The sequence below is a fragment of the Panthera onca genome, chromosome A1, assembly GCF_046562875.1.
Source record: "Panthera onca isolate mPanOnc1 chromosome A1, mPanOnc1 haplotype 2, whole genome shotgun sequence".
NCBI classification, from domain to species: Eukaryota; Metazoa; Chordata; class Mammalia; order Carnivora; family Felidae; genus Panthera; species Panthera onca.
The window spans coordinates 230,575,953-230,595,702 of NC_138339.1; the positions used below are offsets into that span (position 1 = coordinate 230,575,953).

At 43.0% G+C, this 19,750-nt stretch overlaps 1 protein-coding gene across 1 annotated transcript in view; it reads right to left on the reverse strand.

Moving 5' to 3' along the window:
* The window catches only part of TEX26 (testis expressed 26), a 31,392-nt gene that overhangs the window by 7,755 nt on the left and 3,887 nt on the right, over positions 1-19,750 (reverse strand). The window contains exons 2-3 of the mRNA XM_060637431.3: positions 13,062-13,227; positions 7,172-7,328 (exon numbers count right to left, since the gene is read on the reverse strand). Coding sequence (XP_060493414.1) covers positions 7,172-7,328; positions 13,062-13,227 — 323 coding nt within the window. The remainder of the gene's footprint in view (positions 1-7,171; positions 7,329-13,061; positions 13,228-19,750) is intronic.

The following is a 19,750-nucleotide window of genomic DNA, read 5'->3' on the forward strand; positions in this document are numbered from 1 at the left end:
GGCAGTAACCCCTTGTAAGCTACTTAAAATAGCATCATATTTTCATTCCCTTTTTACTTCCGGCAGTAGCTTCCAATTTTATCACAGTAAACCCACTCTTCTCATATTTAGAGGTACAATCAATGTCGTTTTTATGGATATTTCAACCAAGAAATAATTTTCTGCTTTATCAGGCATGGGAAGTATATGCTCCAATGATTAGAAGTGGATTTTAATGAATATATTGTATGTCAGTTTAGAACTCTCTTCCGTTCTGCTCAATGGACACAGAAGGCATCCCTCATTCCAGTAGGGATGCCTCGTCCCTGGGGCAGGTGGGGAGTGGAGAGAGAGATCTCAGGTAAGGCTACGGTTGACATGTAAGACATAAGATGCCAGTTAACTTTGAATTTCAGATAAATAACGAAGAATTTTTGTAAAATACTTGCTTATCTACTCAATACTGTTATTCTAACATAACAGGGCATCCTGTATTTTCATTTGTTAAATCTGGCAACCCTAGAAGTGCATACCATCCCCATCACCTGGGAAAGAACCACCTGAAGCTCATCCCTTTCTGATGGAGGGTTAGGTAACATCGTTGTCACCGGCGGACAACGGCGCCATTGTTTCGTTGTAATAACTCTGCTAACGAATATTCATCAAATATCGATGACGTGATGATAAATAATCAGTAAATACCTACGAGGCACTGACTAAACGCCAGCTTCCACAAGCGCTACCAGATCACAGAGGAGGCACAAGCTACCTCACTTAGAGGGAGTCCATCCCTAATTCTGGCTACCAAGGTGGTTCAGAGGCACGTCACACAACACCAATTTTATTCAGGACAAGAATGTTAACATGGCCATCTTGAGCAATATCCGAATGATGCCACGATCTTTTGAAACTAAACTCGAGTCTTGTGCTGAATTCATTTTTCCGTAGTTTTTATGGATATTTAATTCAAAGGTACATCCAACAATATGTGATGGCATCTACTGGCACCCAAGAGCATTTTAATGATCTGTTTAGAAATGATTTACGTCTAGACCAGCACAGTGAGAGAAAGCTTCACTACGTGCTGCCTCTTCATTTAGATGAGTCAGGAAGAGAGGATGTGGGTACTCAATGGCCCTCATAATGACCTCATAACCTGTCCAAGGAGAAGACAAAGTTATAGAGAAGATGCAACTCAAGGGCTTAAAAACAGGATATCCCTGAAGATGTTTTGGGAAACCATCTGGTATGGTTCCTAGTAAGCACCATCTATACCTTGGTTTTTGTATATCACTAGTAGCTTTATAGGAGGAAAATAAATTCTTGGTGAAGTCCTTGAAGTGCTCTGTGCCAAAGCTAAAAATAACTTAGTCATCGTTCTACCTTGCACGACCTCAAACTAGCGTGATTAGAAAGATGTACACACGGCAAACAGATACGGAATGTGACATCTTGTAACCGTAACCCTTGGAACCGTGGTTCTCACATGGAGATAATACATCACACTTACCTAGGAAGCTTCTTCCAAAACACAGTTGCTGAACCTCATCCCAGACATGGAGAATCTCTAGAAGTGGGGCCCCAGGCACTTACATTGTAAACAAGCTTCCCCTAGGCTTAAGAATCACTGACTCAGAGCCTTCAACGGGTGCTATAGAAGCCCAGAGAGGGCATAATGAGCTCTGTTAGGGGAAGGGAAGGAAGACAAGAGTTAAATGGCAGACACAGCGAAGGATGTGCTTCGGTGATGGGTCAACAGGGCAGCAAAAGTTGTGCACTGTGTTCATTAAGTATGATCTCGCTGGCAAGAGTGTGAGGTATGCAGGGCAGGGAGTAGCTGAGGGTGAATCAGGAGAGGTAAGTTAGAAACCAGGTTGTGAAGGGTTTTGAGGGGCTGGTCCGTGTAGACCAGGATCAAGCAGCGTAGTGGAGCAATTGGACGTGAAGACCCAGAAAAGACAAAGTTAGAGCCTAGACTTAGTCTGCGTTCCTTTGAAGATAAAGATTAAGTCTTACTCTTCATTGATCCTTAGCCATTATCACAGTAATCGACCTCGTTCTTCTCAACGCACGCTTTTATTGTCTTTACAAAATTTCAGTTAATGAGTTCCTTCAGTATCATCAAGAAGAGAAGTTCTTGATCCCAAGGGACCCAACTTATGCCTGAAGTCCCCGTAGTGGAACTGAAGTTTGCCCTGACGGGATAACCATGACTCAGAGCTAACGTGACCCAATGGTAACCACACCTCCAAGCCCTGGACTCCTCACGGGGAGCCATCCCTGCTCCTCAGGAGCTCAGCTCCCACTCTTTCTTTTTCACTTGAGAACAGTTGACGCCGCACTAGTGTACCTATAGCCCAAGGAGAGAAACTGGCCCATTTAAGATTAGCATGGCACTTGCAGAAAGTCCCAGTCAAACGTGCATCTACAGCAAGGACTGTTCAAAACCACTGGGACCATGCGCATCATCTACAGCCAAGCAAGAACCAGTTCTGCTGTCTCTGTCTGCTGTTCTAATTCATTGAAGCCAAGTTCCCCAGGCCTCAATGTGTAAACAAGCACCTTTTCCTGCTTCTCACTCATTGGCCTTAATACAATGATGAAGATACAAAGATAAGACATGGCCCCTGTGCTTTAGAAGCTTCAAATACCAGAGAAACAGAACAAAAAAGAGAGAATGACAATATTGGGTGATAAATAATGTGGGAAAGATAAGAATAAGATCTATAAAAACATATGGGAAGGCCAGCAATCCAAACGTGGGGGATCAGAGAAGACTCCCAGGAGAGACACGAAGCCTGTCTTTGGACTTCATTTATGGACAGACATAGGCTGCAAAAAGGGAGCGGCTGGTGGCCCATGGGAGGGGGGCAGTGTGTGCTCAAGGCACAAGGCCGCCTGGGGCGCGGTGGGTCTGGAGGAAGGAAGGCAGATGGTCTCGGGGAGAGTGTGGGGGCTGGTGAGGGAGCATGCTGGCGTGGCAGGTAGGGACCAGATTGTATAGCCTCGCATTTAAGGCATTTAGCTTAGTGTCCCCTGAGGACACTGGGGAGTCACTGAAAGGTTTTCAGCTGGAAGGTGACATCAATTCGCACATCTGGAAACTATGGTGATGGTCCTGGTGATGGATCGGAAGCGACAAAACTGGAAAAGAGAGCTGGATTAGAGGTCATCCAAGGGGGAGACATGGGCAGCCGTGGCTTTGGGGAGGAAGAGGAACAGACGGAGCTAAGAGATTTAGGAGAGACTCTTGGCAGGTCTTGGGTATTTATCTACACATAGGGAGATGGTAATTTGTACATGCAGAAAGGCCTTTGCTTAGAAGCTCGAAGACATCTTTTAAGAAGGCTGACATTTCAAATCTTTTCCCATCACCCTTAATATTTACCTGAAGTAGGGAGGTCTTTTGATTCTATACTCATCTAATTTCAAAAAGTGTACTTCCCGTATATTTTTTCCGTCATTCCACAAATATTTACAGAGCACCTCCCATACCCAGACTAGACTATACCGACCATGCTAGATTCTGAGTGAATAAAGGCCTTGGGGGCACCTGCCGAATAGTGGAAGAAAGAATAAAGCAAAAACAACAAAAAACAAGAATCAGTAAACAAATGACTGCAAAATGCCAGGTGCTAGAAGGCAACAAATGAGATGGTGGCACACTTCTTCAGCTAAAACAGTAAGGAAAGGTCTCACAGGCAAGGGGACATTCTGGAGTCTACAGAATGACACAGTAAAATCACAGAAAGAGCTGGGAGAAGAACAATGAAGGCAAAGGGGACAGCCTGTGCACTGGTTGAAGGTTGGGGGTAGGGGGAAACAGTATCCTATAGGAATTTTAAAAAGGCCCATGTGGCTGGAGCCTGATGAACGAGGGGATGGAGGGAGGAGGAACAGTGAGGAGGTAAGCAAGGGCTATGGCAGTCTTGCAGGACCTTGTGAGCAAAGAGAAGGAACTGAAACTTGGATTTCATTCCAAGTGCAATGCAGGGAGCCTGGGTGGCTCAGTGGGTTAAGCATCTGACTTCAGTGCAGGTCATGATCTCACGGTTCATGAGTTCAAGTCCCTACCACCCTGAACGCGCCCGATCTCGTCTGATCTCAGAAGCTAAGCAGGGTTGGGCCTGGTTAGTACTTGGATGGGAGTTCAAGTCCCACATCAAGTGAACTCATGCCCCACTTCTCGTGAGCTCCAGCCCTGCTTTGGGTGAACACGAGCCCCACTTTGGGTGAACACAAGCCCACTTCCCGTGAACATGAGCCCACTTCAGGTGAGTCCTGTTTCTCTCTTTCTCTCTCTCCCTGTCTCCCTCTCTCTCTGCCCCTCACTCACTTGTGCCCTCTCTCTCTCTCTCTCTCAAAAACAAAATCAAAACAAAATACAATGCAAAGCCAGTGAAATAAAGCAGTGGAATAATATGATCCAATTTAGATTCATAAAAATTATCATATATCATACTGGACTCCTCCCTCCCCAAACTTCACCAGCATGATAGTAGATTAGAGGTTACCACATTTTTAGAAGCTGGAGACCAAATACAGATGTGGCAACTGAATTAGCAAAGTAGAGGAAGCTAAAACTAAGTGGTTGCCGAAAGGAATAACAAATCACTGAGCTAATCCACATTGTAGACCCCCAATAGGCTTCTGTAACAAGAACATGGTAAGGCAGGTACTGAGGCTCAGGCTGAAAACAAGCAGCTTGGGTGAAAGCTTGTATACAGCATGGTTGAGTTCCTGCACAATCTTCTTAACCTCATGCAGTCATTTGGTGATCCTTTCCTAACCAGAAATTTATTAGGTGTAAAACTGAATGAGAGAAGCTCAGGAGATTCCAGGACACGAGGCACAGTAGAAGGTGGGGTAGTGAGATGAACAGGAAAAAGAAGGGCTCAGTAAGTGTTGCATGGGAAGCAGGAAGATCCCAGTTTCCTCCCCAATCCTGCTCTCAGAAGGCCAACAGCCAAGGGTTTCTCTCTTTGGAGAAACTGACCTATAAATATGGGTATTTGGGGGTTTCCCAACAGAAAGAGAGCTTATCACCTAACCACCTAAATCAAGTACCAGCTAATAAGCCCCATCTCTGTATGTAGTTTGCAATCAGATTTGTGTGTCTCCCTTGTAGGTTTTGCGAACCTTAGAGATTAAGGTTTTGCCTACACTCACTTAAAAAGAGAGTCCAAAGAATTAAAAGAAGTTTTATTAGCATCATAGTAAATCTGCCTCTGCCCTCTTGTAAGTATGAACAGAAAACCAAATTTTCATTAGACCATTAAAACACTCAGAAAATAGAGACAATGCAAGGAATAGATGAAAATGTTGAAAATTAAGTGTATCATAAACATCCTAAAATTTATAAGAGAATTACTACATATATAAAACAAGAACAGAATGCTGTTTTAAAAAATAATCATAATAATCAGACCATAATAGACCATAATAATCAGAGGTCTATATATTGCAGTAAATAAAACTTATTAATTTTACTATTCAAATAAAAAATCAAAGGGAGGAAGAAAGCTAGTAAATTAATAAAAATCCAATAGAAGAGCTAGATTAAAAGCTAAAGAAATTTTCAAGTTAGCAAACAAAAATACAAAGAGAAAGATACTAGGAGAGAAAAGATGAGAAAATTGGAGGATCAGTCCAACTAATAGGAGTTCAAGAAGAGAACAGAGAAAAGAGATGGGAGAAATGTGGGAAGGGACATGCAGGAAACAATGTCCAGAATTGAAGGACATGACTCTAGCTTCTAGGGCCCCTAATTGTCCAATATAATCAATGACAAAAGATTCTCACTAATGCATACAGTTGTGAAATTCATAATGTCAGGAATAAAGAAAAGATCTTAAGAGCTGCCAGGAAAAAAAATATATATGAGAGGGTCAGGAATCAAAATGGCATCAGTTTTGTACAAAGAAATCCTGGATGCTAGAAGATATTTGGAGGAATGCTTTCTGAGGGAAAATGATTATCAACCTAAAATTTTATATCCAGCCAAACTATCAGACAAGTTTAAGGAATTAAAAAGGACATTTCCAAATAGGGCAGAACGCACTCAAAAAACTTCCTCCCGTGCACTCTTTCTTAGGAACGTACTGAAAGATGTCCTTCAGCAAAACTAGGGAGAAGGGATAAGAAAGAGGAAGAGGAAACAAGATTCAATGCAGGCAGAGGCCAAAGTCATTCTTAGAATGATGAGAAAGGAAGTCGCAGTGCAAGGTGGGGCAGCAAAACTACAGAACAACCAGTCTGGATTAGAAGAGGATGATGAAGGGTGTCAAGCAGAAGATCTCTGGGAAAAACAGAAGTGATAGAGTGTTTGAAACTGTGTTTGGAAAAAAGTCTTGAAATGTATGTGATAAAGAATTTGGCAAAAATTAGTGACAGGCCCATAGAAAACTAAGCATATGAATAAAAAGTCAATTATTAACTCTGGTAAAAAAAAAAAAAAAAAGAAAACAAAAAGGAAAGGACACAATTATAAAATACCACGTAGCTCAGCAATGAATGTTTACATAATCATAATATATCATATCAGTATCACAATATAAACATTAGCAATTGAATCAAACAAGAATTTGTAATATAATTATAGAGAGAATGGATGGAAGAGTTACAGGAGAGCCAAATCCTCAACCACTATAACAGGAAGTCAACAACAATATCTAAAATTGATGAACCAAAGGTAAAGGTATATGCATATTATTTTAAAATATGGAATATCACATAAGAACCACTGAAAGGATTGAATTGATCACCAATGGGGAGTAGGGTCAAAGAACTGCTATAACTTTGTAATAAGCCATTAGGTTACTATTTGATTTAGATGTACGCATACATTAGTTTAATAAAAGTTTTAATTTTTCAAAATAGCAATAATTGGAAATGGCATGTTGAACTTGACCTCTTCATCTTTGCAGGGCTGTTTCATCCTCATTTTCCAGGCCCAGAAAGCCTTTCCTGGCTTCCCCTTCCCAACTTCAGGCTAGATGTCCCACTGTGTGCACCCACGGCACCCAGAATTTCCCGTATGGTACACCTTTTCATATGTGACCTTTTGTTTGCTAGATTGCCTCTTTCTGTGTCTGTATTGTGAGTTCCTTAAGGAAAGAGACTGCATCTATGCTGTTCCCCACTGCAACTCCAGGGCACAACATATAAGCAGAGAGAAAATGAACGTGTTTACCTTTTGCTGTGTCCACAAAGTCTCTTCTAGTTCTAGAAATAAACTGATTTGCTATCGCCTTCCTAACCTCTTCCTTTGTAGCAGCGATTTTCCAAGGGAGGTGGCTCTTTATTGATGCTGTTGATTGGCCCTGAGGCAACGTCCAGAGAAAGAAATCCTGTTAATACAAACACAGTTTTCAAGAAAATCGATATAGGTTCACCTAATGGGATGAAGATTATGTGTGTTTGTGGGTACATATTCTTCTGGGTCCTCTACACCCACTTACCACACTGCAGTGTCTGCAGAGTCCAAAGAGTGTGCCTCCAACCAGAAATCTCCAGCTGAGACCAGAGAAGAAGACCCACGTGAGTTCTTGACCTGGCTTTAAATGCCCAAGGAGCAGACAGTCTCAGGCTTCAAGAGACACCCTGCCTCCCATGCAGAGTTCTCAGAAGCAGCCTGTAAGAGGGGGAGGGCAGGCGCTCTCTCCTCTTTGCCCCCAAAGAGATTTTACGATTATGAAACTTGAAGCCTCCAGCACCTCTTTCCATCTACCCACTCTCACGACCTTGCTTCCTATTTCCTTGAGAAAACTGAAGCCATCTGATGAGAACCTCCAAACACCGCCCGGCACGTCACCACATCTGCACTCGTTACGCTGTGATGGGAGACCACTGTGTTTAGCCTACTCTGGCACATGACCCCCCCCTCCCCCCCCCATTCTCACTTGTCTCTTGCAACTTCCATTTCTCCCTCTCTTTGGGGACATGGCTGTCCAAGCTTGCCTTCATTTCTCCTATCTTAAAAACGCCCCCTTCACTCTACTTCCCCTCTAGTTACTTAGATATTTCCCAATTTCCCTTCGCAGGAAACCCCCCAAAATAGTTACATACATTGACCGCCCCCGAATTTGTCTTTTATGTGTCTTTTAATCTTCAGGGTCCCTCTCCATCCCCTTCTTTCCCTTATAATCTATTGAAGAAACCAAGCCATTGGATGTGGAGAGGTTCCCACGCTCTGGATTTTGTTGAATGCATACTCATTGTGTAGTTTAGCAAGTTCCTCTGTTCCCTGTATTTCCTACAATTGGCAGAGACTGACCTCCTCTCAGGATAGATCCCTCTGACAAGACTGCAAGTGGTATGTGACAAGGAAGATTACAACATATAGTTGTTTCTCTTTGTGTGAGGTTACCAGCTGTTGATGCTCAATGCCTAGATTAATGGATGAAAGGGGGTGATAGTCTATCAGTTCTTTATCATGTGTAAGCTAGAATATGTTTATAAAGAGACATTTTCCCTCATCTACCGTTTAGTTTACCAGGGGGGGAGTGGGGGTGGGAGCTTGATCGTTTTCCTTCCATCAGTTTCTAAGATAATGAATTGGTTTCTTATCATCCTCTGAAAGTGGTCCCATTTTTTTTTTAACAGAACTCACAGATTTGAGCATATTTGAGGTGTCTCAATCTATTGCATATGTTATCCTTATTGAAGCTCAAATTACCTTTGAGCCTGTGGGCACCTCTTTAATTTTGATATAGCTCTAGTCTTTTTTTTTTTTTTTTTCTTTCTATGTAGTTCCAGACTCATCTTGCACATTTCCCATCCCAGATCTGGACTCGGCCAGTTCTCCCAGGAGCCCTCTGTCTCACACTGATCAAGCATTCTTCTAACCACAACTACTCCTGTCAAGGCAACCCATGAACTCCATTCCATGCATGCCAACGGCCAAGTCTATCCTCGACTTCCTTGACCTTGACAGTGATCGGTCCTTTTTCCTTCATTTTCTTCACTTGGTTTTCAGCACAACACGCTCTGTTGGGCTTTCTCCTTCACAACTGACTGCCCCTTCTCAGTCCATTTTGCTGCTTCTTCCACTGGCCGCTTGTTAGTGAAATGCCCCAAGACTCAGTCCTTGAACCTCTTGTCTTTTCTAGCTTGATCATCTCATCCAGTCTCATTTGTTTCAAATACATAGGATGACTCCCATTTATCTTTGGCTTAGACCCTCTCCCTCAACACAGATCCCTACGGCCCAATGTCCTTCTTCTGTCGATCTCCAGTTGGAAGCTTGCTAGGACACTTCTAATTTCACATTCCCACAACCGAACCCCTGAGCGTCCCCCTGAGTCTTGAATATTCTACCTTTCAGTTAATGGCCACTCTATCCTTGCCACTGTTTCAATCTAAATCCCTGGAGTCATTCTTGGCGCATCTCTTCGCTTCCCACCCCACATTCTTTGCATCAGGAAACCTTATTTACCTATGAAATATATTTAGAAGCAGACCAGTTCTTCCAATCACACATAACACCCTAGTCTGAGCCATCATCGTTTATCTCCTGGATTATTGCAGTAGCCTCTTAGCCAGTATCTCGGCTTCCACCTTTACGCTCTTATAGTCTACTCTTGGCCAGGGCGACCCGTTAAAGCATAATCATGTGACCCCCTCTTCTCAAAACTCAGCAGTGGCTCCTCCTTATTTCAGAGTAATAGTTATACTCTGCAATGGCCTATAGGACTCTACACAATTTACAACGCCCCCCTCACACACCTACCCCTCACCTCCTTCCAACGCACCTCCCCTTTGTTTTCTGTCCTCACTTCCTTCTTCTCTCCAGCTGCCTGGATTGCCTTGCAATTCCTGAAACATCAGCCACGCTCCTGCCTCAAGGCTTTGCCTTTGAAAGGGTGAGAGGTTCTCACCCGAGATTTCAGCATGACTTTTTCTCTCACCTCCCTCAAATCTCAATTCGCCTGTCACCATCTAAATGACACCTCCCTAAATTACCCCCACGTAAAATTGCAAACCCTTCCCCCACCACTCCACTCTGGATCCGCCTTACCCTGACCAATTTTTTTCCCCATAGAATTATCACTTTCTAAACTTTTATGGTGCATTACAGTTTGCCTGAGTGTTATATTTATCATCAGCTGTCCGTCTCCCCCTACTAAAGTGTAAGCTCTGTGAAGACAGGGTTTTTTTCTCATTTTCTTCACTGCTACATCCCAGACCTGGAAGAGTGCCTGACATATGAGGCACTCGGGAAATATTCGTTGCTTAAATGAATGAATAAAAGGTGGCCCATATAACCATCCACTGCCTGAGGTCTTTGCCCTGCCGGTCATTGCTAAACCCAGGTAAACTGGTTTTTTCCAATATCCTGAATGGGAACTGCAGTCACCCTTGACCTCCGGTGGGACACTCCATGGATAGCAGAGATGATTTACACGGTGATAGATCTCTCTTGTATCTCTTTCCCAGGCATTTATGATAAGCCTCTTTCAGGCTTTCCTCTGGGGCTGCTCCTTGGTCTCCATTTATGGCTTCTTTCTTTGACCTGCACCTCAAACCTGGGGATTCCCCAGGGCTTCATCAGCCGGAGGTATCTTTATGGTCCACACGTTCGTCCTCGTAATACTAGTCACTCTGAGGCATCACTATACACATGCAAGGCTTGACCGCAAAAGGGGCCAGCCGACAGAAACGGCTGCAGGGTCCTGTGATCACTAGACAAGCCCTGACCCACCTCCAGCCCGTGTTCTGCCTGACTGCCCACACCCGGATGCGTCACAATTGCTGCCAATATATCATCAGGCCCCTGTTTCCCACCACGGTTTCCTTGAAGGAGCTCCAACCCACCAGTCTGTATTTTCACTCCCAGGGCAATCGCTTTTGCGGCAGATCCTCTCTGTTGGCAGAGAGGGAGCACCTTGCCAGTCTCATCCTAGTTCAGGTCCTGAGCCACAGTCGTAACTGTTCAACAGAAACAAACAAATGGCAGATAGAGAGGCCTCGGCAGAGTAAATAATGCAGCACACCCTCACTCAGGTCGATTGGAAGAGCCTTGATGGCTGGAGGGGCTACGCCCGGTGTGAAACCTCATTGGTTGAAAGCGTACAGGGCAGTCGCCCCCGCTACTGCTCATTGGCTACGAGTGCCCAGGACCACCTACCGCTCTAGCTCTCATTGGCTGGGAGCCTTCAATAACACCTAAAGAAAACAAATGCTTTGTGTGTGTATATATGTATACATACACAGTATAATATTGTAACTGCTTTACATTAATTTTAAAATCTTAAGGCAAATATTTAAGAGGTAAATTCATTATAATGAATGAGTTCCAGGAGGCAATGGGGTGTTAAATGGGATATGTGTGTATGTCCTGATGACTCCCAAGTCTACATCTATAGCTCACCTCTTCCACACAAACTCCAGACCGAGATATTCAACTGCCTGTTGGACATATTTTCAACCAACGTGTCTTCAACTGAGTTCACATTTCCCCTATGCCCTTTCCCACCCAACCTGGTCCTCACCCATGCCTGCTCAGTAAACAGCAGGAGTGTCCACTCAGCCATGCAACTCAAAACCAGAAACATCATCCTTCATTCTTTCCCCTTCCTTGCCATTTATATTCTTTTAGTCATCAAATCCTACCCTTTCCACCACCTTATTACCTAATGAATACATCCCGGTGGGTACCATTCCGGGGGGCGTCCAAATAAATGAAACTCTTTACTACAACTGAGCAGTGCCTTTTATGGTGGGAGAAGGGTACCCAGTGCCCAGGAGACAGAGGGAGGGTCAGTTACTTCCACCTATAGGAGAAGGGAATTAGAGATAGCTCTCTTTAAGCTGAGCCTTGGTGAATGTATGAATGTCCTTGGTGGACAGGAGAAGGGATTCTAGGTAGAGTAAACAAATGACAAAAGATCTGGCAGTTTGAGGACGCATAATACTGAACACAAATGTTTGCGAGTGCCAGTCGATAACACTATTGACAATAGGCAAAAGGTGGAAACAGCCCAATGTCCAGCAATGGCTAAATGAATGAAGAAACTGTGGTATACACATACAATAGAATACTATTCAACCATAAAAGGGAACCATAAAAAGGAATGAAGTACCGATAGATGCTACAATGCGGATGAACCTTGAAAGCATTACACGAAATGAAGAAGCCAGATGTGAAAGGTCACGTGTTCTCTGATTCCCAATAAAAAGTATCCAGAATACATCATCCACAGAGATAGAAAGTAGATTGTTACTTACCAGAGGCTAGGGAAGAGGGAAACAGGAAGTAATTTTATTTGTTTTTAATGTTTATGTATTTTAAGAGAGAGAAAGAGCACAAGCAGGAGAGGGGCAGAGAGAGAGAGAGAGATGGGGGGCAGAGAGAATCCCAAGCAGGCTCCAGACTGCCAGCGCAGAGTCAGATAACAGGGCTTGATCTCACAAACTGTAAGATCATGACCTGACCCGAAATCAAGAACCAGACGCTTAACCGACCTAGCCACCCAGGAACCCCAGGAATCAATTTCTTAAAGGGTAGGGGGTTTCCTTTTGAGATGATGAAAATGTTTTGGAATAAGATAAAGGTGGTAGTTGCAGAACATTATGAATGTATTAATTGTCAATGAATTGTTCATTTTTACATAGTTAATGTTATGCCCTGTGAATTTCGTTTCAATTTAAAAAAAAATTTTTTTAATTAAAACAATTTTTTTTCGAGGTTTATTCATCTTTGAGAGACAGAAAGAAACAGAGTGCAAGAAGTAGAGGGGCAGAAAGGGAGGAAGACACAGGGTCTGAAGCAGGCTCCAGGCTCTGAGCTGTCAGCACAGAGCCTGACGTGGGGCTCAAACTCATGAACAGTAAGATCATGACCTGAGCTAAAGTCAGACGCTCAACCAACTAAGCCACCCAGACATCCCTAAATTTTAAAAAATGTTTTGAAAACTTGGAGAGTTAAGGGAGAAGTAGTTATAAATGAGAGAAGGTGGGGGAAAAAATAGTATAAGAAGGACCATAACTGTAGATGAGGATCTTTGGAAATATTCAAACTCTTGTTCTTATGGACTACTGATACAGCATTAAATTCAACAGATATGTAGATATCATCTTACTTGACTGGGGCGAGATATTTGGCTCCTGACTCCTCTTGAAGTCCCGGTTTTGATCCAGTCTTCTTTAGAATATGATTTCCAAACATACTCATCGTTGTACTGTGTCTGATTGGGAATAGGGTCACTAAGTGAATAGGTATATCCTAGTCTTCTGATACCCTTTCGACTACAAGAAAAGATAGCGAAAATCAGAATAAGGGATTAAATGCCAAATCACACAGCAACACACAGGTCAAATAATTTTCTTTATTACATTTTTTTCTTTTTAAAGATTGGCTCAAGCAAGACTTGGTGTCAGAAAGAATTTAATTTCCAGATTCCCTTGAAAGGAAACAATCCCATATCTTAGGACGGCTCTTCACAAAAGTACTGGAGGCCTAAAATGGAATTTAAAAGAACAACAATCTAAAATTCATTAATTTTTTTAATTAAAAATACTTCTTAAAGAGCTAGGTACTCTCCTGTATAAATAACACTTCAATGTAATCAAATACTTGTTGAAGAAATGTTTCTCTCTATGCATGTATTCCTTCTGGTTAATAAAAGGAAGGTAGGTAAGAACAGGACATCACTGGTCTGCAAGGCTGTAATGAAACCAAGCATCCAGGCAACAATCAGCATTTGTACTCACAGTTCAAGAAGAGGGTCCACCAGCTATCATGTTCCCTAGATGGACATACACAACACCTATTAAATATTTTTGCCGAAATACCCAGCTTGAATTAGATGAAGTCTTTGGCATGTTAGATTATAGGAAATGCATAAAAAGAGGAATATTTTAAATAACACAGTGGAGATGAAATCAGAAAAATCCAGCATTCTCAGGGGAAAAAAATGAAATTCTCAGAAAAAAAAAAAGAAAGGGAACCTATAGATTAAATGAGGCAAAAAACATAATAACCAAGTGCAATGTGTAGAACTTCTTTGAATTTAATTTCTAACCAACTTGTTATTTTTTTCTTAATTGTGAGACATCAGGGGGAAATTTGATTGCTGATTGGCCATTTGATATTAAGGAATTATTTTTTAGCCGACACAATGGTATTGTAGCATATGATTTTATTATTATTTTGTAATGTTTTATTTTATTTTTGAGAGAGAGAGAGAAAGCGGGGGAGGGGCAGAGAGAGAGGGAGACACAGAATCTGAAGCAGACTCCAGGCTCCGAGCTGTCAGCACAGAGCCCAACGCGGGGCTCGAACCCATGGACCATGAGATCACGACCTGAGCCGAAGTCAGAAGTTAACTGACTGACCCACCCCGGCGCCCCTATATCGTAGCATACTTTTAAAGAGTCCTTATCTTTTGGAGATACATAAGAATAATACTTAGAATTAAAATGATAGAATGCCTGGAATTTGCTTCAACATTATCCAGTGGGAAGGCGGGGTGGAAGGTATTGTCTGGGTATTGATTATTGTAGCTGGATACTGGCTGGGGATTCGTTGTATGTTCTTTTGTGTACGTCTAAAATGTTTCATATTGGCTTTTTAAAAAAAGAAGACTGGGTTAGATTCAGGTACTATCTATAAGAAACCAAACATCTGGGAAGTGGGATACATCTGGATGATGAACCAGTTTACTTGTTATTCAGATGTGTGGGCTCAGGTAGGACTGTGGTCCTAAATCAAACTGAAGTAATCAAAGGCACATGACGATTTTCCAAAGGCAACACAGCACAATCGGCTTGAAAGGAGTTGATGTTCAGATCTCCATCTCCCAGTGTAATCTTCCTTAACGTGTCTCTGCCTGAAAGCAAACCCGCGTCGCTACCCAAGTGCTTCTGTCCCACACCTTTCTCTCTCCCCTAGGTCATGGCAGGATCTTAGGAAGGTGCAGTACGCCTCTGGGTCTAAGCCTCCAACAGTGAGAGGGGTGTGGTTCCAAGGAAGCCATCTTGTAATCCAAGTTCCATGCCCTTACCTTGGGCTCACGAGGATTTCTGAAGGGGTGGAGGTTGGGGGTGCTCTAACGAGGGCAAATGCTCTGGGAGAGGGTGTTCTGGTTTTAGGTACATTGTGCCCTGCTTTGGCCAAGAGCAGTGTCTAGCTTCTCATTTCCTAATAATTACAAAACGTTCGTCCCTCTTTGGGGAGAAGCCTCTGAGGAGAGAGCAGAGAATATAGAATGCTTTGAATGGTTCTTCTCCCCACCTATTTAAACATTTTTTTTTTCAGGTTTTTTAAAAAAAAATCCCGAAGACATGTCATTAGCTAGAAAGAAAAGCATCTCTGAGCAGGGGAAGCAGGACAGGGTGGTGATGCTTGATTCTTTTAAACACAACTGGAATCTTTTCTGAGACTACCAAATTTTTAAGGATTCACTGGGTAACGCTGGCACATAAAAATGTTGTCACGTTTTCCTTCAGATTTCCATCATTCAATAAGGTACTCAAGTCTTTTTTTTTTTTTAGCCAAACATACGATGAAATATTTAATCCAGTCCAGCCAGTCCTCATCTCATTCTACATTGTAAAATATTTAACGATACACGGAAATATAGGCTGGCTGGCCAGACCAATTAATTTTCAGCATATAGAACTTTCTCCTTCATTAAATGCATAGTGGATGTTTGATTTGTATCTATAGGAGAAGACGGGTGTTAGCTGAATCTATTGTGGCGATCATTTCACAATGTATGGAAGCCAAGCCATCACCCGTGGTGTGCCGCACGGGTTCAATTTATACAGTGATGTGTGTTAATTATTCCTCAATAGAACTGGAAAAAATATTAAACAAGTTCCTTCCATGTGAAAGAGTAACTGATGTGATTTAATAGCCATTTGTTAAGACACAGACTTTCAGGATACTTGGAAAATGAGATGGGAAAAAACTCAATAACTGGAAGACATATCATCTAATTATTTGCTTTCAATAAAATCCAAGGAGTTCCCAGCCAGGTTGTCAGCTGCTCAATCGTTAACAAAAATCACCTTGTCATTTCTGGCACTTAACTCAGAGAGAGTTCAAAGTCTTGAATGGCAGTGCCACACCCAACTCCTTTCATTCACGGCTACTTATTCACGTGAACAAGACTGGTTAACATTAGCATCTATAAATTGAAAAATAAACAGCAGAAGCAGAAAAAAAATGGACGCTGAATGCAGTCTCACTCCCAAAATAGTAACACTTCAAACAGGATACATAAACTAATTGCAAACAGAACAGTCACATTTATCTCGTTAAGATACAATTCCAAAAAATTTCCTTCTTGTGTTTAGTGACTATTCACATTGGTAAAGTATTTATTGCTTTGAGCAATCGTGTACTAAAAATAATTGTTATAACTCAGTACTTAGGGTCACATAATATGTTTAAAAATTAATTTCAATTAATATACTAAAATAGTTTCAAAGAAGCATAATGGGGCGATCAATAAATTGCTTTCAAACACAAAATATATGATAGCAGGGTAAAATTCTACGGAGGAAGTGGAGAGGAATAAAAGTTCGAGAAGCAAAAGGAATGAAATAAATTGTCTACTGTCTGGTGTATTTTTTAAAAAGATCATAGTATCAATTTGCTAAGGTGTTTAGATTACCCATTGGCTATATTTTTAATGACTTAATAGTTTTATCTTAAAGTGTCAATATCTAGGATGGGCTATACATTTTATCTTCTGCAATTATTTTAATTTACGATGAAAACTTTCCTGTGAACTTTAAAAATATGCGAATTTGAAGACCACTGACCTAGACTCCATTAGTACCCATTTGTTTTTTGGCTCTTATCCCAAATGTTTCTTCTTCAGACAACTGTTACTGTCTGGGAAGCTGGCATGATCATTACCGTCAGATGATAAATCTCCCAGTTAGGGGACATAATGTAACTCAGTGGGATAGCCACTGAGGAGTCTTACAGCCCTGTAGTTTGTGAAAGTCTATCAGAGATTACCCTGGGGGGCGGGAATTAATGAAAAATTTTGAGTTACTTCTCCATGCTGGTCACTGTACTAGTGTTTTCTTCTGTCATCAGAACCACCACCTGAGGCAGGAATCATTATTCCTACTTTGCCAACCATAAAACTGAGCCACAGCTTGTCACCTGCCGAAGGTAGCAGAGATAAGAAGGGGCAGAGCAAAGAGCGGAGGTCAGAGCCCATTTCTGCCCGACTCCTCAGCCGTGGTGTTGCCCACGATCCATTTGACTTCTCAGCAGCTTGAACTTTTAAGGTGCCAGGATCCTCTTTATTGGAAACAATTCACAGAGTAAACACAGGCCGGTGAAGCGTCTCCATGCTGGTTTCCCATCCACCCGTGATGCAATGAACAGTAACGAGGCTTTCCCGATCCCGCTCACCCGCCAATGAGTTTAAAGAGGCAGCTGACGGACAGAAATTCCCACCCCGCACATTTCAGGTGGAAATGGGAGACGCTGAGAGGCCACTTAGGAAGCAGTGAGTGGAGGAGTGAAGGTAAGGGTGAGTGGGTCATGGCCCTCCAGCTTCCAAGATGAGTGTTGATGATCAAGTGCTAACAATTCTTCATTCATCCAGTTACTGAATCGTCATTGTCTGCCTACTACATACCAGGTAGTGAATGCAATGCCTGCTCCATGTTTTTGAGTAGCACAATTCTGTTAACCTACATACTGGCTCTATTGCCCTGACCCGCAGTGACTTTATGAAGGATCCATGTGTTTCTTTCCTTAGTTTTCCTGTAGGAGGTCTGGATAGGGTCCGGAGGGGGGAAAGCCTGTCTGGTGCTTGGAGGAGCACTGTGCACGCAACAGGTTCTACCCGAGTGCACTTTTCTAAACCTTCTCTGATGACTGCTTTCTGTTGGTTTGGGACTCCGAATAATAGAACACAGGTGAACAGACGAAGGTGAGTCCATCGACCTGACACAAATCGGGATCTACCGAATTAAAGCAGGCACCGCTCCCGTCTTGGGCGTGAATGCAGTCCTCATTGTGGTCGCGTAGGAATCCCAGGTGGCCTCGCCTGGCAAAAGGATGACAAAACGGTTTGAAATGTGGCAAACCAGAATACTTCCATCATGTGTCGTCTTCATAATTAAAATAATTTTTCAGGAGAAAAAAATTGGGGATAGTAATTTAAAGTCTAAAGGAATAGGGGCGCCTGGGTGGCTCAGTCGGTCAAGCGGCCGACTTCAGCTCAGGTCATGATCTCACGGTCCGTGAGTTCGAGCCCCGCGTCGGGCTCTGTGCTGACAGCTCAGAGCCTGGAGCCTGCTTCAGATTCTGTGTCTCCCTCTCTCTCTGACCCTCCCCCTTTCATGCTGTCTCTCCCTGTCTCAAAAATAAGTAAATGTTAAAAAAAATTAAAGTCTAAAGGAATAAATGCCAACTTGTGGCCTCTTTCAGGAAAGAGGGGAGGCTCAATTGAATTATCTGAGTTCCTCCCTATATAAAAGTAGGTCCATTGTTTTTCCTGAGGATTCCTACATGCTATTGTGAAGAATTTAAGCAATGCGTAAAAATATAAAACAGAAAGTTCGATTGAAGTTCTATCCCCTTAAGATGCCCACTGTGACTTTAGTGACCAACTTCTCATGAACCCTATTAGATAAACCTATATGCACATGAAATGATTTTGCACAAAGGGGCTCACCTCCGGTTTTATTCTGGGCACCTTCCCCGTGCTCCCTCCTCCTCCTCAGCCCTCCTCCCAGACCATGTTAACAATTGTGCTGGTTTCTTTCCACGCTTTTACGTCTGCTGATACGATGATACAGAGATTTATATATGCATATATAAGGACGTTGACATATTGGGTTTTAGTTTCCGCCATCTTGTTTTACCAAACTGGGCTCATAATACACAAAGTGTCCTTTTCTTCTGTCTGTCACTGAACAGTGTCATCTGGGGCAGCTCTGATGCGTTCTCTGCCGCGACTGTGCAGGATTCTGCAGCATGCGTGATATTTCAATCTGTACAAGCAGGTGGATTCAACAAGAGAGGGAGCATAGCTGGAGGAGACCAGCCCAAAGGCTAAATAACGCCTGGGGCACGCCAATGTCAAGAGGTTGGGGAAGACTGAGAAAAGCAGTCAGCAAGGGCAGAGGACATCAGGGGCCACAGGAAGGAGGGCTTTCCACTAGGTGGTGGGGGAGGGATCGCCCGTGGCAACTGCTGCCAGGCTGGGTCCAGACGACTGAGGATAGAGAATTAACCATCAGGCACCTGCTAGCAACAACAGGCTTTGAGCTGCCCCAGCCTCCCACTGTCCACAAAGCACCAAGAAAGTCCCTTTCTTGGGAATACAGATTTTAAATTTAACTCCGACATTTTCTCATTCTTCCTATCTAGGCAATTAACCTGGTTACATCTCACTAGAACCTGGGTCCAAAGGGTCCCCTTTACTATTTGAATAACCCGCTGTCCGGGGTCTAGGGCCTCACCGCAGGAACCCTGTAGCCACCTAACTGCCTGTGTATCTTCCCACTCCTGTATCCTGAAAACAATCGCTATACTTTTCTCAAATACGTCTGCAGTTTCCAAATAGCTTTACAATCTATATGCCCCGCCTGGCCTGTAGGGCCCTGACGGAACATTTCATTCGTGCTGCCTCTATACTTCTGTTTCCTCTCCCATCTCCCAGGCAGGTCTTGTTTCTCATTTAACAGGCCCTTTGGGGGAGCCAGGCAGCTGGACCCGCTCCTCCGTGACTGTTTCCCCACTGCCCTCCCACGGGTTGAGACTCCCCTCCGCCCGCTCCCCCGGGTCTCA